Below are 16,637 nucleotides of genomic sequence, written 5' to 3'. Positions count from 1 at the left end.
AGGCCCTGTTCGAGTCGCGCACGTCGTCTCCCCTCGCGCCTGGAAACACGAGCGCTGGGCCGTTTGCGAATCCGGGCACCCCAGACCCGGCCTGCGGTCGCGCCTCTGCGGAGCTTGGCTAAAAGGAGAGGGCAGAGGGCGGAGACTCCGGGCTGGGGATCCTTTTGCTCCCCAACTGCCTCCACCCGGGCCGCGTCTCCCAGTCAGGCTCGCCCGCTCCTCCCCGCAGAGTTGTGGCCAGGGTCACGGCGGCCGATCCTCTTCCAGGGCTCCGCAGGGAGGAGGCGGGGCCGAGGCCGGTCTCCTGCCACCGAGTCACATGCTCACCTGGCGAAGGAGGAGCCCAAAGTGTCTCCCAGGGCCGGGAGCCTCCCCGGCTCAAACCCCAGCGTTCGCCAGGGCTGCGACCAGAGCCGCCGCCGCCGCCTGAGAGTCGCCGGGCCTGCCTCGGCTGGATCCAGCCTGATCCGAGCAGAACCTCTTTGACGCTTCCCGTTCCTCAGACTCCAAACCCGCCCGAGAGGAGGAGGAGGAGGAGAGGAGGAGGAGGAGGAGAACGGAGCCGCCCGGCAGAAAGTTTGCGTGCTCGTCCGGACGGCGGATCGGGGATCCGGCCCCATGCGGAGCTGGAGAGCCCTGAGCGGGGCTTGGGCGCAGAGATCCCTTGGAACCGCAGCCTGGGGCTGCCGCCATGGGCAGCTGCGTGGGGAGACAACGCAGGGAGCGGCCGACCACCCCCGGGCACCCGCGCAAGCGAGCAGGTGAGCGACACCGAAGTGGCCCCTGAGACCCCCAGCCATCCCGGTCAGGGGAGTGAGCAGCTGGGAATGCGAACGAGAACCAGTCCCTGCAGGCCCGCTGTGCCTTCGCTGGAGAGCGGCACTTTCCCTCCCCTTAGGCCCACCGAAGCCCCGCGCCCGGGCATCGAAAGTAGTGCCAGGCTTGGGGTATTACGCTGCCGAAGCTGGACGTGCATAGGATCTCTGAGGATCGTCTGGCCCGGCCGGCACAGTCGCCAGATCAGTGTGTGGGGCGAGGACTGCCTGCTGCCCTCCATCCTGGGCGTTGGGCAGTCTCTTTTCTGGAGGTTTTAAGTGGTGCGGAGGATTACGGTCTGCACGTCCCATGAAAGGGGAGGGAGGCGAATTTCATGTCCTGTACTTCATATACACCGCCCTGCCCTGGCACCCAGCACTCCCGGTTTCAGCACTTCAACTTGGTGTCTAGCAAAAGTGTAGGAGAGCCCGGAAACTCGCCTACTCACTTTATGTAAGAGCCGGTCCATCCCGTCTCACCGGCTAAGTTGGAAGTGCAGACTGCCATGCCTCTGCCGACCCAGGCAAGCTAGGTGGATCAGGGGCTGCTTTCAGGCCCTGGGCTCCTAGAATAAGCTGTATCAAAACTCAGATTGGTCGACTGATTTGGGACTAGAGCCTTGTCAGGTCAGGAGACCAACCTTTCTTTTTGGTGTCTGATCAGAAACTTGCTCTAAAACCTACACCGGGCACATTGGGAATGACAGTTTCAGCTGGGTAGCCCTGTTGGTCTGTAGTAGAAGAGCAAGATTTGGGTCCAGTAGTACCTTAAAGCCCAACTAGATATCTGTCTCATGTCAGATATCTTCCTTCATACCAGTACTAACTGGAAAGACAAGCGGCCTTCTCTGAAGCTCAGGTCAGAAGTACTAGTGTGATCCAAGACAAGCTGAGCTTTCTTTTGTGTTGGGCAGGTGGGGAGGAACAGAGCTTGGCATCTTAGAGATTTTGCCACTACTCTTCACTAGTCAAACCTCATCTGGAATACTGTGCCCGGTTGTGGGTGCCACTCTTTACACACAAAAAATGTAGACCTATTGTAACAGGTCTGGGAGAGTGCAATGAAGATGCCCCTGGGGTCTGGATAACAAGTCCTATGACGAAAACTTGAAGGAACGTAGTGTGTTTAGCCTTGAAAAGACTGAGGGCAGGCGTGATGGCACTCTTCTAACACCTGAAGGACTGCCTCATGGATGAGGACAAAGACTCATGCTGTACTGCTCCTAAGGACTAGATCTTCTAAAAGGCTTAAGTTACCAGAGGGTACATTTCAGTTGAATGTTAGAGAAACTTCCTAACAGTGAGAGCAGTATGATGACAGAACAGATAGTGTGTTTTTATTTAGTACAATTTTTATCCTGACCTTCCTTCAAATAACTCCAAGTATATCATTCTTCCCTCACAACAACCCTGAAAGATAGTTTAGGCTGAAAGAGTATGACAAGCCCAAGGTCACCCAGTGAACTTTATAGCAGAGTGGGAATTTGAACCTGGATCTCTTGGATCTTGGTCCATCACTCTCTCCTACACTCCACTGACTTGTGGGGTATGAGTTTCCCTTATTGGAGGTATTCAAGCAAATGCTGGATACTGTCAGGGCTGTTCTAACTCTGGATTTTTTGCATTGAGCAGGGTGTTGGGCTACATGATTTAAAAGGCCTCTTCTACGTTTATGATTCTTTGAATTCCAGCTTCAAGGTCCTGTAAATCTTGTGTAAGATGGGAAGAATGGTGCTGGCATAGGCTTTAGTGTTACTCTGTGTGGTGTGTGTCCACGTAAACAAGGTTTTATAGCCTGGTCTGAGTTTTCTTAGGATAGGTCAATAAAGAACACTACTAATTCCCTCTCATAATGGCTCAGATCTGTCTCTCTCCGCTGGTGCTGCATCAGTTGGATCAATAATAGAAACAGCCCTAACCCAACAAGCTCTTCAGCAGTACTTGGCATCAGCACACACATATTGATCCAGGTTTTTTGGTGATAGTCCTGACTTTTCAGCAAAAGACAGGTCTTTGGAGGCATGAAAGCTTCGTTTCTCTGTGCTGGCAGTTCAAGATCATTGTTCAAAAACAATCTACTGATAATTTAGTGGAGTAATTACTCCATCTGGCCTATCTTCGTGCCACCAAGCTGAGATCTCCCAGTTTGGGGGATGGAGACAAAGCTGGATAGAAGTGGGTAAAAAATGGGCAGACAGGCCAATGAGTCCCTACTCCTCTTATGAAACATTTGTCTCTTTACCTGAAGGAGTTGTACTGTAGAAATGCTTGTGTTGCAGTTTGGGGGCATTAGCATCGTACTGGCTGTGCTGCTGTTGCAAGGAAACTTGTCCTGAAATGTCCCTCCAACATACAGTGAGACCTCAAATTTAACTTTGCTGAGTTTAACTCCAGGGATGCTGATACTAGAACCCATTGGCAATATACACCGCCTGCTTGGATTCATGCCAGGGCAGACTGTGCAGTGCAAGTCAATATGATCAAACATTAAAAAAATTCGATAGGGTATGGATTGCAGAAGTTTCAATACAAGCAGAGATCTAGTGCAAAGCCGAAAACAATGCTGAAACAAAGCACAAACAATTTTGCATGTTCTGTCCAGGAAAAGGTGCAGAATCTAGTCCACTGGTAGAATGGGGAGGGACTTGTTGCTACATATATTGCTCTATAGTCTACTGAAGAGCTATATTTATTTGTAGTGACATTGTGGATCACAAGATTACTTGGCAAAAGTGCTGTGCTACTGTAATAGCTGTTTTATTAGGCATGAACTTTCACTGACAACAACCTATTTTATATGATGTTGAGTGTTCATTCATGCCTATGGTTTTTGACAGTGCTCCTACAATAGCTCAGTCTCTAACAGTGAAGTCAGAGTTACTCCAGTCTAAGCAGAGTTATTCCAGTTAGACTGGAGTAACTCTGCTTAGGATTTCACTAAGTGTGCTTCATTTTGTGATCTTGGTGCTACAGGCCAGGGCACTTCCAGCTGCTTTTCTAAAAAAATATTTTTTGGAAGAGTTGAGCATATACTTTTATGCAAAAACACTTAACATAATTTGCAGGCTTTCTTGGCTCACTGCTGTGGGGAATCCTGGAATAGCTGGATTGTGAAGAATTGTAAGTTTTTGTTCTGTATTGAGAAAAAGACTTTATTGGTCTCATGCCTTTTATAATAGACAGGTAGAAATAGGGAGGGGTGCCCTCTAGAAATGATATATTATTTTAAAAGAAGTACTTTTTCCTTTTTTTGCCTCCTGAGGTCAGCACTTTTGTTTAAAAGACTAGACTCTATAAGCATGTCAAGCTTTCATTTATTTCATATTTATTCAATAGTTTTATGCCACAGCTCTCTGCTGTTTGCACAGAAAGTGGCTCTTACTTCCTTCAGGAGAGAAACCCTTTCTTCCATAGAAATTGGGAGCTGCTCTGAAGTTTCCTGGTAGCATTTATCTAAACTGCTTATAAAAAGTTGGGATGGCACTCCATGTGATATATAGCTGGCATTTTGCAAACGCCGGCAGTGTGAGCTCAGCTGAGTCTTCAAGAAACTGTGGAAACATATCCTTCTAGTAATCATCTGTGTGTGTCCAGTGGAAACAGCACCATCAAAACATTGCTCTGTAGCTGCTGTTTTTTTCCTGACTCTCAATAAAAGTGGACTTTTAAAATATTTAGGGGTGTGAGTTGTGTGAAGGCCCAGATTGGCAGGTAGACTCTTCTCTCACTAAAGTGGGGGGAAATACCCTCTTGTCTGATTAAAGTCACTGAAAATATTGTGATACACAAGAAAGACTGGCATCTTGAACCCTGGTACCTTCACCAAATTGCAGAATTATTCTTGGTCTCTAATTATATGCCTATGTCAACTTAGAAGGTATTATCTGTGCTTCCGGCCCTAAATTACAGTTAGTTAGTCACTGCATTCCACCTCAGAGGTGACTTCATTTGTGTGACGGGTGGAGTGATACTGATGTCTTCTTCTGTCAACTCTCTGAAGCTCAGAGCCATTTTGAACATTATGTTCTTGCACATTTAGGCTTCTTCCTCCATGCATATGGAAATGTAATGTGTAAATTGTTAACACATATATAGTAATAGGCCTTTGAAATCTCATGACTTCTTGGACTTCTAGATTTCACAAGTCTGCTGATGAGCCAGCTCCATATGTTACCAACCTACACATTGCATTTGACCCTATATGCAGGCCAGATGCCAAAATCATGGTATCTGAACCCACCCTGGAAGAAGCTCATTAGCTGGTTAGAGGGCTAAGTTACGAGCTTTACGGAAGTTTTCTTTCTCTGTAAGTAGTATGAATCCAAAGTACATTGTATGTTAACCGGAAAGTAGCCCTGCCAAGGGAGTATAGGTGACTCATGCCTACACGCTGCTCATGCAGCCACTGATTGCAAATGCCTGTGTATTGCTTCCAGTAATAATTACTGTTTTGTAGGAGGCAGAAAAAGAGAAACAGGAAGTGGAGAGGGGTGGATAAGTGGGTTGATAGCTGGACTTGTAAGCTACACCTTCCTGGAAAGAAGGCTGGCTGCATCTGATCCATGAAAGAGACAGGCGAGATTACATAGCGTGTGTTTAGAGGATGGCATGGGCGAGGATGGGGAGGATTGTTTTAGATGGCCAGCAGAGACAGAAAACATAATCTTAGCTCTGGTAAGACCAGACTTTTAAAGATCACCACAAATGTATTGTCCCCCAATACAATATTTATCTGGCTTCCAATCGAGGGGTTGTAGTTTCAGCAGTGCATTTTCTGGTTTTGTAAGCAATCAGGCAAAGTATGTTGTGAGAATTGGATTAAGTGGCCTTGGTACCTGTAGTCAGATTAAACTGTATGAAACTGGCTTTGTCTGAATTTACTGGGGGGTTTTAGGCACATGTTTGCACCTCCCCCCCCAAAGTCTCTGTCCAGGGAAAATTAATTGCATTTAAATCCTGTTGAATATAAATTAGTAGTGACTAACTTGTTAGACAAAGGTTGCAGTTCTATGCACACGTACCTGAGATTAGGGTTTGTGGGACTAATTTATGAATAAACATGCATGAAATTAAGCTGTAATTTACTCTGAATTGGAGGCATTTCATTCAGTTGCCTAGCTGCTACACCACCCAAGTAAAGAAACAGGCAGCTGTTTCTTTACCTGCCCATATCCTGTTCCTCGCCTTTGTTATCTTCACCCTCTTGCCAAACTCTGATGCTCCAAGCATCATCTCTTAGAGCCTCTGGGCTCTTGCACCCAGGGTTTTTAACCACAGTTTGGAGGCTGTTGGGAGTGTATTATTTTTCCTGCTTCCACACAGCATCATGGTGCTTTTGTGTGCCTCCACAGTTTCCTCCAGCTTTTTTGTGTTCTTTCCAGAACCTGCTTTACATTGACCTTTTAGGAAAGATTGCAGCATAACCAGAGTGGCTGCCGTGTGGATGGGAAAGTATTGTGTGCAGACCTGGAGTATTGTGTGCAGTTCTGGAGGCCTCACTTCAAAAAGGATGTGGCCAAAATCGAGAGGGTGCAGAAGAGAGCGACGAGGATGATCAGGGGTCTGGAGACTGAGCCCTATGAGGAAAGGCTAAGGGCCTTGGGAATGTTTAGTTTGGAGAAGAGGAGGTTGAGGGGGGACATGATTGCTCTCTTTAAATATTTGAAAGGCTGTCATTTGGAGGAGGGCAAGGAGCTGTTCCAGTTGGCAGCAGAGGGTAGGGCACGAAGCAATGGGCTAAAACTACATGCACAAAGGTACCGGCTAGATATTAGGAAGAACTTTTTCATGGTCAGAGTAGTTCAAAAGTGGAACCAGCTGCCTAGGGAGGTGGTGAGCTGCCCCTCACTGGCAGTTTTCAAGAAGAGGCTGGATGAATACTTGTCAGAGATGCTTTAGGCTGATCCTGCACTGGGCAGGGGGTTGGACTAGATGGTCTGTATGGCCCCTTCCAACTCTATGATTCTATGAAAGTGAGGCTCAGGGTCCTGTTTGAAATACCTAGGCCTGCCATAGTCAGGGATTAGTATCATTTTCAACTATCCCAGCAAGCTCCATGCCTTCCAGGTTCAGAAGCATTCAGATGGGATAAGCACATGAAAGAGACCTTGTGTTAGGTTGGAATTCCATCATAGTCCTAATGAAGGCTGACCAGTTTTTTCAAGAAAAAAACAGTATGTTTGAATCCAGCTAAGGGTGTGTCAGTATGAGAGGTAATGAATATTTTCAGACCTTAGTATGTTTTCTATTCTTTATTTTATTCTTTATTTACTTATTTGTATTTTGCTTTGTTTATACTCTGTCCCTAATAGAGACTCACTCACATTGTTCTCCTCTCCTCCATTTTATCCTCACAACAACTTGTGAGGTAGGTTAGGCGAAGAGATAATGACTGGCCCATGGTCATCCATGGCCGAACAGGGATTCAAACCTAAGCCTCCTGGATCCTACCCCAGCACTCTAGCCACTGTGCCATGCTGGCTCTTTGTTGCTTTCTGGTCTTCTGTGTTTGATCTCTCTGCTTGCTGTGCCTTCACTGATGTCACTGACTGATCTGTTCTAATGTTACGGTGGACTCTCCACCTCTCTTACACACACACACGCACACACACACACACACACCATTGGCAGGGGAGTTGTGGCCTCTGTGACAGCCACTGGCACAGTTATTTTGATACCAAGTGAGGCTGGCCTGCCTTAGCTGAAAAAGTCTGAATTCAGAGGGCCATGGGCATCCAATGTGAAATCAAACCACTGATCACCAGCAATGTGTAATAGCCTTTCATGTGATGCTTCGTAAGTGCAGGTAGGTTGAGCCACTTTGGAGCCTTTTCCCAGAAAGGGGGATACAACGCTTGTGGCATATAAGGGATGGAAAACTGAAATGGTGGACAAGTATTTTAGAATAAGGGTTCTCATGGTAATAGTTGGCTAGAACAGTAGATTTGTAGATCAGAAAGCTTTATTGAACTTACTGGAATTATAGTATTGGCGGTAACATGGAGCCCGCTGACTTGAGTGAACAGGTAGTTGGGGCCACAGTCTGTCTGCTGCCCCTGTTTTGTGTATAAATGAATTCTCTGTGTACTTGATCGTGCTTGTTGTCTGGCTGCACTGCAGTGCCATCATCTTTCAGGCTTGGGGCAGGTTCCTGGTCATCTGCTGTTGCCTCACACATTTGGGTACAAACACAAAAGATGCACTCTTTCTTTTTAACCTACTGATTATTTAGTGGAAAGCTAACCCATGCTGTCTCTGGTGCCATATGAGCAATCCTCCTAAGCTGACAGCTCTTGCTTTCCATCCTCTGCCACCTGCATGCCACAGCTCCTCACCTCCAGCAGGTGTTAATTAGTACCCAGCCCCCACTCCCCACCCAGACCTGGTTGTTTGCTTAGCTCAGGAGGTGTTGCTCAGCTACCTTTCTGTAGAGTGCAACCTAAGACAAGTACATACCCAGGAGCAAGTTTAGATTGTGCTGCTTGAGGGTGCAGCATTCCCAGTTGCCCTAGAGAAGAGAGAGGTGCTCAGTTATAAAGGGCAGACCTGGGAGACCAAGTTCCAGGGTTCCCAGGTAGGATCCTGTGTGTGAGGTTCCTGTTCTGCAGCTTTGTTTACATCTATGGGAGACAGGGTTGCTGAGCTGCCTGTAAGGTGGTCAGATGCAATAGAGGTGAAGGTTCCTGTACTTTTAATTCCAAAAAGTGCAACTTGTCATGGCCCAGTGTCATTGGGTGGGAGAAAAGCCCTGTCCACAGTTGCATCTGCTTACTCTCGCTGCCCCATAAACCCTGGTCTTATCAGCCAGCTGAAAGGCCAAGGCCTGTTCTGTGTGACCCTCCTCTGCTGAGCCACACAGCCCCTCCCTAAAGCACGGAGCCAGGCAGTGCAGGGGAGCAGTGCCAAGAAGACACAGTTGATGTGGCTCCCCGCCCCCATCCCCGTTTCTTTCTCCTGCTGTTGAGCTGTAGGGCCAGTTTTGTGAGGCTGGTACTGGGAGTCTCCTCTGGCTTTGCCCTGTTCAAACCAGAAGATGGTTCTGGGGGAAGGAAATAGCCCTTGTAACACAACCCCAGCTGTTTCTGACACTTTCCAGCATCATCTGACATTCTTCAGGGTGCTGGACTGTCCGTGGCAAACTGATCATATGCTTACAAGCCCTGGTGGTGGGTCCTTTCAGAAATTGCTGATTCCTCTCAATTTTCTTGCAGAATGCATCTTTTGTGCAAAAGGCAGTTTGTCTTGCAATGGCACAGGCAGTGCAGGAGGGAGAAAGAGAGTGGGCACAGCTGCGCCTGAAGGACATGTTCAGGCAAGAAATTAAGGAGCAGTGTTTATATAGCACATATTGCATCTTGCTTTCATCTGCACAAAAAACAGAATGCTGTATACGCTGTTCCCTTCTGCAGACATACTGTCCCCCAGTGATGTCTTCTGGATATGTAGTACCCCACCCTCTTCTGGTCTTGTCATGATGTTTGCTAACGTAAGTGGCTAGGGTGCTGCACTTACACACAGGCAGATTCCTGATGATGAGCAATTGCTGGGTGATCGTGGTTTGCTGCATTTATCCAGCCAGAGCTGCCCATTGCCATTTTTGGTGTCCTAGAGGAAATACACAGAAATTAGACTGTCAGGCTCCTGTTTCCAGGAGCTTTTCCTTATGTGATTCCTGCCTGCCCAGTGGGAGCTAATTCATGCACCACTCATTCCCATAGACACACAAGCCATTGATTGCTGAGGTTCCCCAAAACTCATTCCCTGGGCTGTTTCTGGACTCTACCACACTGGGTTTATTGTATCACCATATTTTGCACACTGTATACACTCAGCCCTGTATCCATCAGACTGTTCCTTTGCCCTCTTCTTTTGGTGCAGAGATTGCTGCCTGGTCACTGTCCTTGGTATAATTAGGCCTTCCGTCCATCCTTCATCCTATGCAGTTTTTGAACAGCAAACATACATGATAATACTAAACATACATCGCTCTTGAGAGTATTCAAAGGGCTTCACACACATTATTTTATTTGTATGTTTATTACAATATGTTTATTTTGCCTTTCCCAAAAAAAGATCCAAAGTTGCATTTAACAAAAGGCCAAAACAAGCCTTACATGTAAAAACACATTAAAACCATAAAACCATTACAGCAATCAGTAGCCTGGCATTAATAATAACAACAGAGCCCTCAGTAATATCTGAAGAGACTCAGTCCCATACAAATGACTGATTTACACAGTTTCCTAAAAAAACAGGAAGGGGCAGTGCTCTTTTCACTCGGGCAGTCTTTTCCACAGAATTGGGGCACTAACTGAGAAGGTCTGGAAGAGGCAGCCTTCAGATATGTGGTTCCCAGGTCATAAGAGTTTTATAGGTAAGAACCAGCTCCTTCAGTTGAACACAGAAACAAATAGGCAGCCAGTGAAGTTGTTAAAGAAAAGGTGTGTTTAGGTCTCAGTCAAAAGATTCACCACCGTCTTTTGCACTAATTGAAGTTTCCAGGTTGTCCTTGAGGGCAGCCCCACATAAAGCACATTACAGTAGTCTAACCAAAAGGATACGCTGGCATGGATCAGTGTTGCCAAGTTAGCCAAATTCAGGAGGGACCTTATGTACAAGGCATAAATGATAAGAAGGCAGTCTTAGCAACTCAGTCTGCTTTTCTAACTGCAAGGCTGGTTCATCATCAAAGAAAAATCAAAGTGTCTTTCATGTGCTGTTCCTTAGGCAGGCACTGAGGTTCACCTAGGTACCCCAAAATCAGTTTTAAGATTTTTAATGATAATTTGGTATGGATAAGTGCTGGATAGAGATGATCTTGTGTGGTATGTTAATATCTTACATGATACAGTAATACCTTTGGGCTGTACTAATCATAAATACTGAGTGTTGTCTTTCCTCCTTCTCTGCTCCCAAGCTTTGTGACGGTGTTATCGGCTGGTTCCTGTTCTGTACTGTCACCTTCCAGCTTCAGAACTGTCAGTTTGGTGCAGCTTGTGCTCATATGCTTCAACAGAAGACTGGCTTCTGGGTACTTTGCTCTAGGCTGACTCTGACCACCTTATGTAATATGTGTTTGAACATTCAGTTCATATACTTTATGGTGCAACAAAGAAAACAAGTGTTTCCAACAGAATTAGGAATACCTGACCCAAGAGATGCTCAGATCCCACTGTTTCAGTCCAAGTTCTTTATGCCCTTTAGTCACACTGGCTATGTGCCTCATTCTCTTTTTTTTTAACCTTAGGGTTTTGGAAAGTCAGTTTTTCACTTTGTAACCTGTTGTAACCAAAATTACAAATACGCTGTTTGTGGCTGTACCTACATTCCCATGAGTTCAGTGACGTGATGTGGAAGGTGATGGGCATGCCCTATAGCCTGCAGTGACGAGTCTCAAAAGGTAGAGTAAGTTTAGAAATGAGAACGACTGGAACCTGTTGTGAACATACCCAGATATTTTTCAGCTCTTTTTTCATATAATTTACGTTTCACATTCACAGCCATTCAGAATTACTAGGAGTCAGGACATAAAACTTGCTATCATATGTTTTTGCTTTACAAGGGTACTGTTTTGACATCATCTCTTAAATAATGCAGAACTCAACTTGTTCCTTTTGTAGTATGTAATTATGTCTATGAAGTATGTCTTGTCTAAGTCATGACTTCTCAAGTTACTAAGCAAGACTACTGTCGGACTTGAGAGTGCTTGGTTTGGAACAGAGCAGCCATTGGGCCTTGCCTGCTTCCATTCTGGTGTCCTGCAGACACAATACCCTTGGCTGCCTGTAAGGGTAGATTCCCAGCTGTAGTGCTGGAGATTGTGTTTCTGAGAAAGAAAGGAGCAAAGATACTGAAGAAGAGATCTGAAGCCTAGGTTTGATATGGCTGAAGGGGGGCGGGGGGGATATGCCTTATTGTTTTCCTAGAGAGAGTGGGAGGGAGAGAGAGACAGCTGTCTTACAGAATGCCAGGAAAGCGAAGCAGACTTCACTTAAGAGAGAAGGATTGTGAGGGTGGTATCCCCTCATTTTTAAAAGTGTCTCTGTGTGTGTACTGGCTCATATCTATGTATGGCAAGCATGGCACAAGTTTTCAAGCACCAGTTTAAGGTAAGGATTGAAACGTGAGGTGACACATACACCCAACATAATTTTGCTTTGGTGGTAGGACCCATTTTCTCTGAGGCTTGGCTAATGACAAATAAGGGACTTCCATGGAAACAAGTGAAATTCTGTTGAAATAAATGAGTGGACAACCGCATCCACAGCATATCACACACAGTTCTGAATGTGTGCTAAAAGTGTGTCAAGGGTTTTCAGTGTCTTTAGTTTCCCCCCCTTAAATATAAACAGTGTGAGGAAAGTTAATTTTTAAAAATTGTATTCCAATAAAAATAATTTCCACATAAAGTTTTGAATTTGTTTGAACATAGCATTTAAACCACACTTGGGGTTGGATCCAGACAATGTTTCACAGATGTACAAACTTCTGCCTGTAGAACATGATTTTCCTGCCCTCACTTCAACAACCCAAGCCCCCCTAATAACAGGATTGGGGGTGCATTTCAGACTACAATGGGAGGGGTGAGGTGGGAAGGTCACTCTCCACATGATGAAGCCCTTGTGCCTGGGGAAACATTAGTCTTCATCCAAGCTTTTTTAAATTCTTCTAATAAAATATTTCATTTCAAATATTTGATACTATTGGGATATAATATGAGATACCTCTAAAAATGTTTGATTGCTAAATAAAAAATAAATATGCAGAATCAGATAATGCTCTGTTTAGGGTATCAGAAAATTATCTGGAACATTGTCCAATTAATATTTTTCTGGAAGATGTACATCATGGGAAATATAAGTGAAATGGGGAGAAAGATAAATTGACCCATTGTGATGCCTTCCTCAGGCACTGAATCTTCCTAAATCCTTGTTTTAACTTAATGCTTAGTCTACATTGTCCTTGTGCAGGGTCTTAAACATATATGTGTACGCATGCACAGAGTGGAATTCACTGTGTCAACAGGTTCTCAGAGCATAGTGTGTCATTCCCCTGCCCTGCTGTTATTTAATTCCTTGTGTACTGTGCACCCCTTCCCTCCCAACAATTCCATAGCAAAAACAGCTGATTTTGGTTGCTCACGCTGTGGTTGAATGGAAGGTGGTACAAGAGATGAGCCTTTGAGGTATCAGACTCGCCATGTCTGGAGGAAACCATCCAACTTGGGGTGCATTCTTCCAGAAGGCAAGTCTCCTTCCTACTTGCAATCAGATCGTGGAGAAGAGAAACCATTGTTGTTCTCTCAGCTGGGGATAGCCTAGAATATCTGCAGAGAGCAGGCTTTAAAAAACCAAGGAAATGTCACTCTGAGAATCTGTTGACACAGTGTATTGCAGAGCCTTGGAAGCAGCATCAATAAATAGCAGCCAGCTTAGCACTTTCTACCTGTGTTAGATGGCTTGGTGGTGAGTGTTATTGCTGCTCAGGGCTTAACGCCTTCCCTGCTTCCTGGCCATAGAATCAGGCTCATTTTAGATCAACTGGTGTTAGTCTTTCTCTTGTGCTGACCAGGAAAATCAACTTCAGTTAATCCTAGATTGTACCTAGTAACTTTTAAATCAATCTCAGGTTAATAAGGGTGACATCATATTCTGTAACAGTATATAAACGTTCTCGTTTACCTTGCTATTCTAAGAGAATCCGATTCCACCTAGCAATCTTATGGACTATTCTATTTTGTTGTTGTTATTGTTGATGCCACAATGTGGGTGTGGAACATTTTTTTAAAAAACGGGTTGAGTTTCATATCTTTTTCCATTAACATATTTATAATCAAGATTTCAAAATTGTCAATTTCTCTCTCTGGGCAAAATATACTACCAGTTTTATAGATGTTATAACAGATATTCATTTGAACAAATTCAAAAATGAAGTGCAGAATAATATTTTTCTGTGGTTCAGCTGCAGAAATATATAAGGCTGCTGGACTGTTTGGAATTTTTAGAAAATGGCACTAGAGTATCATTATATTGGTATACTGTTGTAACAATAGGATATTTCATTTATTTTTTAAAATAACCGTGCAATTCTAAGGCCCCATCTGGCGCCTGTGGCCGTGCACCGATGTAAATGCAGCACCACTCGTCTGCTTCCTAAGGACTTTTGCGGGAGAGCTGGGCCAGCCAGCCAAGCCTAGTAAAGCGCAGCCAGGAGTGAATGCACAGTCATTGCCCAGGCAATGCTGTCAGGATTGACCAGCTGCAGGGTGGCAGCAGTTGACAGCGCTGTGAGTGGCAGGGGAAGGCATAGCTTGTCCCAGGCCATGTTTCCCGTCCCCAGTTGCCATGCCCCCACCCCGCAGAGAAAGACCCCCATGATCGGGCTTGCCATACCAACAGAGGCGCCTACCATGAGAGGAGGCCTGCCCCAGGGGGTGGGACACTGACGGTGCAGACAGGGTGCTCACCCACCCACTCGTCCAACCCCCTTCCCAACAAGTGGCAGAGTGGTGGCTGAAAAACTTCTCGCTTGCAAACTCCACCACCACTGCTGCTGCTGCTGCTGCTGCTCTGTCTGAAAAGTGAGCCCAGAAAGGTGGCAGGACCTGGCAAGGGCCGCACTCGCAGCCTGCAGCACTTGGGATCAGCCCTCAGGTCCCGGAGAGGCAGGTGGGGGACGGGTTCTTCAGTGAGTGTCAGGAATGCCCTTTGGAAACCACGCGAGAGTCCAGAAGGCCCATTGGAGGTGATGGGAGTGACACAAACCCACAGACTTGCAGCAGCACCATTTGAACACATCACTGCATCACAATCCAAGCAATGGGCAGAATAGCAGGGTTTATATCTGACCATGGATGACTGAATGGCACATGGAGGGACACGCATGTGCTGAAATTGGGTTTTAGAATGGTGGGCTGGCCTCCTCTCAAAGTAGCCATGCCTCTTTAATAAAAGCCCATTTCTGAATGGTTTGCCTATCTCCCCCAAAATAATGGTATTTTCTGTCTATAAAGATGGCTGCTGTCTCTTGCGCTTTTGAAAGAGTTGTTCAAAAAGTTAATTTAACTGAGAAGCTTATTGTAGTTGGGGATGGGGAGAAAGCAGGACAGTTTGCTTGGGGCCCATTTGGGCCTGCAACCCTCTGTGTTCATTAGGTGAGCAAAGTAAGGCCTAAAAGGCAGTTTCTCTTGTTTCCACATTTGGAGGAGCCTGGGGAAGGCTGCTTGCATTTGGGGATCTCCTGCTGGCCCTTGCCCACCACTGTCTCTTATTTTAGACAACGTCAGCTAAAGATGCCACATAACTGATTTTATACTGACCTGAGAGTTAGGAGCTTTGTATTTGTGGTAGTTCAGACTTAATGCTAAGCAATTAGGGGATTTTAAAATGGCATGTATTTAAATTATATAACAAATAAGTAATAACTCATCTTTAAAACTATGTATATATGGTAGTCCTATTTCAGGCCTCCCTCCAGACATGCCTATGGACCTCTGCAGGTAAAGTTCCTCTAAACAAAGTGCTGTTAGTCTGAATGGCCAGTTCCCTTTACCTGCCAAGAAATCCTACAAAGGTGAGGCAGAGGCTGGCACCCACAAGGGCTGTGGGAGTACATGACATGTTGGGAGACTGATGATGGTGTGTTTGTTTTGGCTCTTGCTTTTTCATTGCTGTCTTCTCTTCCTGAAAACATGTCTTGCCCTGAGCTTTTCTCTCCATCTAACCACCCCTAATTAGTCTTAACCCTGCAGCACAAGCTCCTTATGCAGCTGGCTTGAAGCTAAATCCCTTTGCCAGGCCAGCCAGGGCAGGGTCAGCTCAGGAAGCTGGTCCTCTTCTCCCTCTGAGGCAGAGGACATCTTGGGTGATTCCCACCATCCAATCAGGGAGGCAGGAACTCAATTATTTCTTCCTCTTCCTGTTGGCGTGTAGGTCACTCCTCCTCTCAGTTCTTTCCTGCCACCAGGGATAGCAGAAGTCTACAGCAAGCTCGCTGAATCTTCTTTCACTTTCGCTTTCTTCTTTTCCAACTACTACTTCTACTTGGCTTGGCTGTTTTCGTCTTCTCCTTTCCCCTCTGCCTTACTCTACCCTCAAGAGCAAGCTCAGCTACTGGTCGGAGATGGACTCCGACAAGAGCTTCATGGGGGAAGACAGAGAAGAGATGAGCCTGCATGTGAACGCCCTGGCTGTGGTTGTTTCACAGCTAACTGGTGCAGTTCTGCCTTTGCGGCTGGAGTCTACTTCCAGCACTGATACGGCTCTGGAGCTGTGCATTCCTGCTAAGAAGCCCAGACGACAAGCACCAGAGGCACAATTGCCAGCACAGCTCTGTTCCCAGACTGAGTGAGGCGCCTTGCAGCACTCAACCCAAAAGGTGGGAAAAAGCAGCGGCAAGCGCACCAAGCTGCGAGTGGACAAAGAGGATGTGCTGACCAACCTCCCGCCAGGAGAAAGCCATTCCAAGCCCGCGAGTGCATCCCATTGCCCACAGAGTGCTGCGACAGAGAGGGGTAATGTACTCAGTAGTGTTGCAACCCCCCCTTCCCCTTCTGCTGAGCTCCTTGCCCTTATACAGCAGACCATGAGGGAAGAGTTTGCAAGGCTCTGCCAGCTACCTTCTAGGGCCAGCAGTGAACTATCCTCCCCTCCTCTTTCCCCCATCTGAGGCAGCTCAGGGGAAAGACCTAGAAAGCCCACCTCCTGGCCCACTAAAGCTGCCCAGAAGGCCATCTCAAGTAAACAGACCACTGCAGGGTTCAGTGGGGAGAAGGGACGTCCTCGGACAGTGATAACCAGGAGGAGGGTGAATTCCTCTCAGAGG

General features: G+C 46.3%; 1 protein-coding gene across 1 annotated transcript in view; it reads left to right on the top strand.

Moving 5' to 3' along the window:
- Window positions 1-399: 399 nt before the first annotated feature.
- UBTD1 (ubiquitin domain containing 1) overlaps window positions 400-16,637 on the top strand; it is a 34,776-nt gene continuing 18,538 nt past the window's right edge. Inside the window, exon 1 of the mRNA XM_054982313.1 lies at window positions 400-761. Coding sequence (XP_054838288.1) covers window positions 692-761 — 70 coding nt within the window. The 5' untranslated portion in view covers window positions 400-691. The remainder of the gene's footprint in view (window positions 762-16,637) is intronic.

The sequence above is a fragment of the Eublepharis macularius genome, chromosome 6 (genome assembly GCF_028583425.1).
Source record: "Eublepharis macularius isolate TG4126 chromosome 6, MPM_Emac_v1.0, whole genome shotgun sequence".
In the NCBI taxonomy this organism is placed as follows: domain Eukaryota; kingdom Metazoa; phylum Chordata; class Lepidosauria; order Squamata; family Eublepharidae; genus Eublepharis; species Eublepharis macularius.
This window is presented reverse-complemented; position numbering and strand designations above follow the sequence as displayed.